The 9,029-nt window shown below is 48.0% G+C and overlaps 1 protein-coding gene across 1 annotated transcript; it reads right to left on the reverse strand.

Annotated features, from left to right (window-relative positions):
• Window positions 1–1,525: 1,525 nt before the first annotated feature.
• On the reverse strand, window positions 1,526–1,934 carry F5891DRAFT_1202126 (uncharacterized protein; the record flags this gene model as incomplete). The annotated part of the gene is made up of 2 exons (XM_041368927.1): window positions 1,526–1,826; window positions 1,882–1,934. The coding sequence occupies 2 exons, from the start codon at window positions 1,932–1,934 to the stop codon at window positions 1,526–1,528; spliced, it is 354 nt and encodes a 117-aa protein (XP_041216331.1).
• Window positions 1,935–9,029: the final 7,095 nt, after the last annotated feature.

Raw genomic sequence — 9,029 nt, forward strand, 5'->3', positions numbered from 1 at the left:
GAAGTACCAGAAAGCGAACTTAAAATGACCCAATTTGTATCTATGCTACCATTTCTAATGTACAACATTATTTCTCTTAAATCTGTGGAATATGGCAGTATTAACCACAGTGCCATTCTACACTTCTGTCTTTATTTAACAGCTCCAAACAGTCAAGGCGCTTGAGCAGCTTGCAGCCTTGACAGGAGCGTTCGTTCCACTTTGGGGAATGTGACCATCACTGAAAACCAAGATCTATGATAAACCCTTATATACACATTATAATCCCAACAATGTCGATAATCGTATAAAATATGGCAGTGCAGAAGCCATAGTCTTGTATAGAAATATATTGTTATCCCTTGCGACCAATCTTTATCATGATTACCTGTGCCCGGCATTAGTTGAATGAATTTGGCTGTGTAAAAACTCAAACAGATTGATAAACACGCTAATTGCTGAAAACAAGATATATATGTGTAGAACGCTATCCCCTATGACCAATAATTATCAAAATGGTTTTCATTTGGCATTGGCTGCATGAATCATGTTGTGACAATACTAAAACTGTACTGAAGTGATGATGCATGTTCGAAAAAGTGTCTCTCATTTAGCATTTCTAGCACAGCAGCTCTCCTGTCCAATAAGTAAAAGAGATAGAAATTCTTGCCATCTGTACCATCATATGGACAATTGCTTCATTGGCATCATGGTATTGCGGGTTTTATACTTGATTGGCCAGGAAGTCACATTGGGTTGTATAGGATTATACAGAGACACTCGGTACAATACATGTAGTTTATCAATGCCTCGCCAATTCTCTACCCTAATCTCATCATCAACACCGTCTGCAGGAACAATAACATGGGTTGAACCACAACAGATATCGTTAGTGCCTTGAAGTCCAATGAAAGCAAGGTGTCGTGGCAACTTGACACTATTGTTTCCTTATGCAAAATTTGCACTGCTCAAGTGGTTGACTGAGTTTGGCGGTGCCGGTGTACAATCAAGCTCGGCGGTGCCAGTATAGGATCGAGTTTGGTGGTATATAATCGAACTCGTGGTACCATAGGATGTAACAGGATCGAGTTCAGCCATAGGATCGAGTTTTTGGCCATGGAATAGAAGTTGGTCGCAGGGATCAAATCCAAATATGAGATCGAGTTCAGCCATATCATCGAAGACCAGTCATCCTTAGACAGAAACATAGACCACAACATGACATATCCTGTTGCCAGACCATGTAGTACAGTGCGACTTTCTGGATGGCATCCTGTCGAGAAACTTGCAGGAAGTAGCGTTAATGAGTGATTGAAGGCAGAGTAGGTGATAGTGGGGATTGTAAATAAAATCTGAGTCGGATCCTTACTTATCAATGACCGGAAGATATGCTCGGCCGGTGGTGACTGAGGTCTTGACCCTTCCCAAGGGAGTTGTACCTCGTTCGTTTTGAGATCCGGTGGTCAAACTATTTCAGAATAGGAAAAGAGAAGGAGCAGGGTCGGAGCCGGGTAAGGCTGCGAGCTTCGGCGTCAGTTGCAGACAGCTAAAACCAACAGAGATAACGGCAGTTTCGAGCATCGGTCGAGGACACATGGCCAATGTTGACTTTGAAGAAAGGCCAAAATGCAGAATAGGTTTCAAGTGGGATTGAGGGATCATCCAGACCACCATTCACTACTGCCCGATCCCAACAACCGCCAGTGCTTAGCGCACATGCCCAGCGCATGTCAGCAAATGCTGACGTGGCTCGAACATATGCGAACCACACCGGAAGGCGCCAGAATGAGAGGAGTGGAGGAGGGCGAGAAGGAGATGAGGGAGAGGTAAGTTTAAGTCTTGGGTACCTATGGAAATGAGGTAGTTAGCAGCATAAAAATGCACAATACATATTACACGCACCTCTGCAGCTTAGAGAAAGGTACCCACAATCCCTCGGCCGCATTCAACACCATCAATCTCCAGTAAAATGTCACAGCTCATTCCAAGCACCACATCCCTTCGAGCTTTTGACAGACCGGCAGTGCCTGTTCGAAAAGTCGGCTCAATGTCAAGTAAGAGATGTTAGGACCTCAGAAGCGAAGAAGGATGGCACTGACTGCGTCTTGAGATGAATTGTTGAATCAGAAAATATGACAATGACAAGCAAATGTAGCGAAGCCATGGAGGACGAGTGCAACTCACAGTGGTGTGTGTGAGTTTTGTGTGTCTAGAATTTTTGAATAGATCAGCGCCATATACGTTGAGCGTATGCCTACAGCATCGACGTCTTCCTATCATTCTGCACTGCTATATAGTATTAAGCAATTTTTACGCATGAATGCAAAAACTATACCACCAGCTTAGAATTCGACATACTGTTAAATTAATGTGTCGAAACGACAAACAAGCTCACGGATCAGGAAAATGATGCTTGATAAGTAGGCCAATACATGGGCATATAAGGACAACACAGATTTCGCCAACCTTATAAGGTAAATATTGTCATACCGGGTTATCCGGTTTTCAGTGATGACAGTGTTCCAGTCGGGTCGGACCTAAACGACTCGGTTGTGAATTATCATACCTTGTCTTCGATTTGTCCCGTGCTGTGGTATTTATCGTTGCTGGCAATGCTTAGAGTAGGCTTCACAAGTTTGCATGTTCCGTTTCGGAGTTGGCCCTGTGGCACTGTGAAGTATCTCTCTCGATCCGCACCGGGGAGGTCATCATTTTTCACTCGGACTCTAGTATGTCGTATTATCTAGGCCGTCATCCATAGCTCATTCCATGGTCATGACGATCAGACCTCTAGTACACTCGAATCGCGCTGGACACATGGCTCGCTGACTAGAAGTCGTTCCATCTCCTCCGCGGCGACTAGAGAAGTGGTTTCTTCAGAGCAGCTGGGCGTCACAGAACCTAAGGTTCACAGTGATATCCCTATTGCTAATGCTGATGAGCGCAAAGTGTCCATTCTGTGGGGCCCACAGCGTTGGTCTAGATTGTATGGACCTTCTGCCTCGTAGTAATTCCCGAGATCTGAACAAGCAAACTGTCAGTCACCACATCTGGTTGCGCGACCACTGCAGATGCCCAGACTGTTTTCACCCGATAACAAAGCAGCGACTTCTCAACACATTTGAGGTAGTCTTGCAGCAGGGCGGTAATGGTGTCTTTACTGAGAAGAGACGTTTCCGCAGATTCCAGCTGATATCAAACCTCTGCATGTACAAGGCTCCACAGATGGCCTCGAGGTTGTCTGTATGTTGGCTTAACTGAGGTTTCAACACGACTTGATCCGTTACTTAGGGCCTGGAACTAGCACCGAATCTCACTCATCGGTATATCCATGGACATGGCTACAAGCCAACACATACGATCCAGCTCTTCAAACAACGCCGACTCGGTGTGATATTTTCTTTTATAATCGGTACCTTGTACTTATCGCGCACTAGGAAAGTCCTCTGGGGATCAAAGATTGAGAAGTCTCCACCCTCTGTGACTTATACCGAGGTCATAGACGACAAGGGACTGCACAAGTGGCTAACGAATGTTGTGTGTAAATCGAGAGCTTGAGGTGCTTGTCTCATATGCATGCAGGAAACTTTTGGCTTCTGCTTTGTCTCAGGGGTCCCCGCAACACCTGAGGCCACAGAGGAACTATGTGAACGCATCGGTTTTATCAGAGAAACCCAGTGTGCGTCCTCCCTCCTTATCCATTCACTCCTGATCTGAGGGGTGCTTGTCTTTTGTTGTGTTTTGATCAAACAACCTTAGATGGGAAGTTTTGGGAATTTACTGCTGATCTTTCAAAGGGAGACACTGCGTACACCACAATGGCACTAGGAGCACATACCGATAACACCTATTTCGTATGGAATATATCATAGTTCTCGTCGCGCCACTGATTGATTGCCAGCACAGACAGACCCTTGCGGCCTTCAACTTTTCCATCTCCTATCACATACCGAAGGCTCTGGAGGAGCAACACTTCTCGTAGATGGTTACTATGTCGCCGCCCTCATGAAAGAGCTACATCCAAAGTTCCACGATCTTCTTTCCCGTGTGTCCATCCCAGCTCATGCAGCAGGAGAACCGTCAGCACTGTACACTCCGAGTCCACCTGCAATGTACCCCCCGTTGCGATATCACCCGCGCACCAAAGAACTTGTGCAGATACGGTGGAATAATGATGATAGAAGCGTGATGAGCCACTTGCTACCAGACGAAGTGGAGGAATGGTAAGTGAGCTGCATGGTTAGAGAACTTTACTTTACTTAATCTAAAACCCCAGGTATCAAGCGATCAAGATCTGGAACGAACTCTTGACGAAACCTGATTCAGAGTATTGGGTCCAACTCAGTCCCGGCACTGTATTAAGTGAGTTTTGTCTGTGGCTACCTGACATCGCTTAATCTCGTTTTTTTAGCAATTGACAACCACCGCGTGCTTCATGGCCGATCCGCTTTTGACGGTAAGCGCCGCGTGTGTGGTGCCTACATTGGCATAGACGAATACCGTTCGAAGCTTGCTGTCCTTAAGGAGAAGTTTGATGGCACCGATAACAACGGCGAGAACAAGGTATGGAGACCTGAGGATAGCAGAAGTATTTGGAACTCCTATCTATGATTCGAGGGCCACTTGTCAAGACTCTGGTCCTTCATGAAGGTTTCGATATTGATTATGACTAGTAATGACAGTACGAGTGAGGTATGTATGCAAATCAATTAATTTCAGAACGTGGCATCGGAATAGATTCAAATGCTTTCTAATCATCTTAAAGTGCCAAAAGCATCTCGATTGTGGTCGCCTCTATTTGTCGCTTTGGCTGCCCACAGTGCCCTCGGGTGAAAATTTGAGAATGTCCTCTTCACGTGGCAAAGAAAAGAACACATCGTAGTTCGACATATCTCATGTGTAAAGAAGTAAGCGTTCTGAAGGAGTTATCACCGCTCTGTGCGTGGCAATCAAGGACGACGCGCACCGAAAGACTGGGCCTTCCCAAGCGTTCGTTGCGTTAATATGTCCGCCAGGATGACGATCGTGCCACGAACCAGCATGTTTTATGTCGAAAGCGCGTAGAACTGAACGACAACTGTCAGTGGGAAGGATGTATGTACATTTTCCATCCATGTACAGCTCTGAAGATCGTCTGGGATAGCCGGAGGCAATCTGTGACTATTGGCGAACACCAAGGTGTTAAAAACGAGATTCCCAGTTGTATTTGCTGGTGACCGGTCAAGTTACCAGGAGCTCTCGAACTCGAGAAGACCTTGTGCATCGAAGAGCAGCTGTGTCACCAGCACACGAGCAGGGAAAAATAAGTGGCTGCAACAATGCGAAGGGCATTGTAATAGTGCACTAACTGGATGATGGAACGAACAGAACTGGCACGTATCGAACGGTTCGCACCCAAGGCTCTCCATGGCGTTACAGGATCATTGAACAACCGGGGAGCAGCTCGCCGCCTATGCTGTCTTTCAATGTTACATAGCATGTCTCCGACAGCAGACAAGCACAAGACGTACACACAAACAGATAATACATTCACCTAAATACTCTACCAACATTACCGTATAGACTTGAGAATGAACCTCTCGAGCCCACCACACACCCACAACTCCTGCACGCTTGCGCCCACCGTGCGGACTTTGTAGGTCTTTTCTCCATCAGAACCACGCAGAGTCACATTCCCGTCCGTCATCGAAACACGTATTTCATGCCCTTGATCCACTGTGAGTTCGCCTTCACGTCCACCCGCACCGCGTGCGCCTCCTTTGGCATACGTCGCAGTGAGGTCAGCGACGAGCTCAGGACATTCAAGGCAGACAAGACCGTTATTGATGGCATTACGCTTGAATATGTCGCCGAATGAGCCTGCAATGACAAGCGGCACACCAGCTGCCTTAAGCGCGGTAGCAGCCTGTTCGCGAGAGGACCCGGTACCGAAATTGTACCCCGATACCAAGACCACACCAGACTTGGTGCTTTCATCTGATGCGGAGAGTGAAGGGAGAATGGTAGCGACATTGCCTGCGAAAGACGGGTCGTAGTTCTCCATGACTACTTGTGCTTGGCGTTCGAGGGTAATATCGTCTTGGTAGGTGTATTTTCCAGGGTATAGTGCGTCCGTGCTCAGGTTGTCCTGTGGTGCGAAGAGCAGGCGACCAGAAAAGGCTGCGGGGAAGCCGGGGAAGAGGGGTTCTTCTGCTTGTGGTACCTCTGCCGCGTCTGAAGAACCAGAAGCGATGGAGAAGACGGGTGCGCCTGCAGGAGGAAGCGAGGTTGCGTCAAGAGAGTTGGGGGAGCAGATAAATCCCTTGACAGCACTCGCAGCAACTACTGCAGGACTGGCAAGGTATGCCTGAGCCTTAGGATGGCCCATTCGTCCCTTGTAGTTCCTGTTCGTGGCGCTGATGCCCGTCTCACCTTCTTCCAACAACCCCGTGCCGAGCCCGATACAAGGCCCACAACCTGCTGGGAGGACTTTGGCACCTGCAGCAATCAACTTGTTCCAGTGCCCCAACTTCTCCGCCTCCGCCTGCACCACAGAGCTCGCAGCTGCGACATAGAACTCGACGCCTTCTGCAACTTTCTTGCCCTCAACAACAGACGCAGCTGCAGCAATATCAGAGACACGAGAATTGGTACATGAAACCAGGTATGCTTTCTGGATTGCAATTTGCTGGGATTCTAACTTGGGAAGTGGGGTAGAGACTTTGACGCTGTTAGGACCGGAAACATGTGGGACGAGAGTAGAGAGGTCGAAGATCAGATGCGAGGAGTATTGGGCACCGAGATCGGACGTAAGGTTAGTTGCACGAAGAGCATCAAGACTGCGGCGATTGATACGTGGGTGTTCTGGCGGGGGCGGTACTGATTTAGAGGCGAAAGTCCTTTGCTCTAATTTCGTCAATGCACTCTCGTACCAACTCAAAAGTGTGTCGTCGACAGGGAAAACGCCTACAAGTGCGCCCCACTCCGTTGTCATATTTGAAATCGTAAGTCTGTCGTCAATCGAAAGCGCAGAGACACCCTCCCCAGTAAACTCGATTGCAGCGTTGAGGACCTCGTCGTTGTTGAATGACCCGCAAAGCGCGACAATCACATCCTTGCCGGTGACACCTGGGGCTAGCTTTCCCCGAAATTCCACCTTGACCATACGAGGGACTTGCCACCAAGTCTTTCCTGTAGCCCACAAGGCTGCTGCATCTGTGCGCACGATGGCTGTACCCACGCAAGCAACGCCTCCATACATATTTGAGTGCGAATCAGAGGCAACAGTGAGGGTATGCGGGAATGCGTAGCCTTCTTCTACGAGGACTTGGTGCCCGATGCCGCGGCCAGCAGGATAGAAGTCAATCCCGTGTGCGCGTGCAAATGCTTCAATGTTGGCATACTTGGCAAGGTTTTTGTCAGATTTATTCTGGACGTCGTGATCAAGGGTGAACACCGCCTGCCGGGGATCAAAAATTTTCTTTGCACCTATGGACTTGAATCTACATGCGCGCCATATGAATAATGATTTGAGAGGGGAGAAAAGAAACACACTTGGATATGACAGGGCCCGTGTTGTCATGGGTCATGACATGCTCCGGGCGAATCATGACATAGTCGCCTGCTTTGACAACTTTGCCATCGGGGAGACTAACTGAGTACTTTTGAACAACTTTTTCAATGATAGTCTGGGGAATTCGGGGAGTGGTTACGCTGGTAGCGAAGAACCGCGCTGCTTGCAGGCACCCCCGACCGGGTATGCGCGGTGAAAGGCGCATCAAGTATTTGGCGTAAGAAACCTGCAACAAGTGGTCGAGACTCAAGATGTAAGTGTAAAAGGGACAGCTGAGATCACTTTGTTAGGGTTGTGTCAGGGAGCCGAACACGACTGATAAGCCTAATAATATGATTCCATTCACATGATCACAACAACTCGGAGGAGATGCATTATCCATACACTGCGTAATTTACAAAGGGATATATCAACAGGCAAGGACTACGCGCTGGCGACTCCGACAGTAACAGCTGTAGGCACCGCAATAGGTGCGGCCGGGGATTTCAGCACTTTCTCCGTAATCGCGTTCTTTGGAGGAGTGGATGACTCAGGTGACTTAGAAACGTGGTTAGTCTTCATCTTCTTTTTCTTCATGAGACCTGTAAATTGAAACGTCAGCACAAATACTACGTAGTGGACGCGGTATACTGACCTGCAGACACTGCAGATTTGACATTGTCGACGATTTCCCTACTTTCCTCGAGGTATTCTGTATCATCGAACCGATGCTTCTTGCCAGCAACAGCCTCCGTATCCCCTGATGCAGCTGCAATCTTCTTCTCGAGTGTCTCTAGCTTGGCTTTTTTGGCCTCAGCCTGGGCCTTCTTCCGTTCATCTTCATTTCCCATGTAGTCTGCAAGCCTAAAGCAATGTGATTAATACATCACATCCTGCACCAACTAAACATACATGCCTTTTCGCAGTTTTGATGGTACTAAGTCTGCGTCCACTAAGATCTCTGCATGAGTCGTTGTTACTGGTCTTCTGACTACTCATGCGACCACCGGCAGCACGCAACTGCGAACCAAAACCTCCCTTACCACCTCGCAGTCGGGGAATGAGTTTCAACGTAATGAGATTCGCATCTTGTCCATGAATCTCAGAGATGAGGGTGTCCGGTGTAGGGACAGATCCAGCATGAGATGAAATTCTTAAGTCCTCTGAAGCAGGGAGATCGGAATAGCGCGTGCACAAAAGAGGATACAGTTCATCGAATCGGGTTTCTGGAGAAACAGAGAGCGAAAGAGTCGGGAATGGAGCAAACGTTGAGAAAAGAACTGTAGTGGTCATGGTAGACAGTAATGTAATTATGTAATCCTGCGGTCAGGTCCAAACCTGTATGATTATGTAACCCTGTGGGTTAGCCCGTCCGAGTCGGCGTATCACCCCTGTCTACATAAATTCTCTCTTTCGCCGCAACACCCACAAGCACGACAACTTGAATTAATTGCGCAGCCTGTTACTCCCCAATCGACATGGATTTTTGGCGCGTGCTTATGCATGAAGCGCCTATGTT

This window comes from Suillus fuscotomentosus, assembly GCF_016647785.1.
Source record: "Suillus fuscotomentosus strain FC203 chromosome Unknown F5891scaffold_357, whole genome shotgun sequence".
Classification (NCBI taxonomy): Eukaryota; Fungi; Basidiomycota; class Agaricomycetes; order Boletales; family Suillaceae; genus Suillus; species Suillus fuscotomentosus.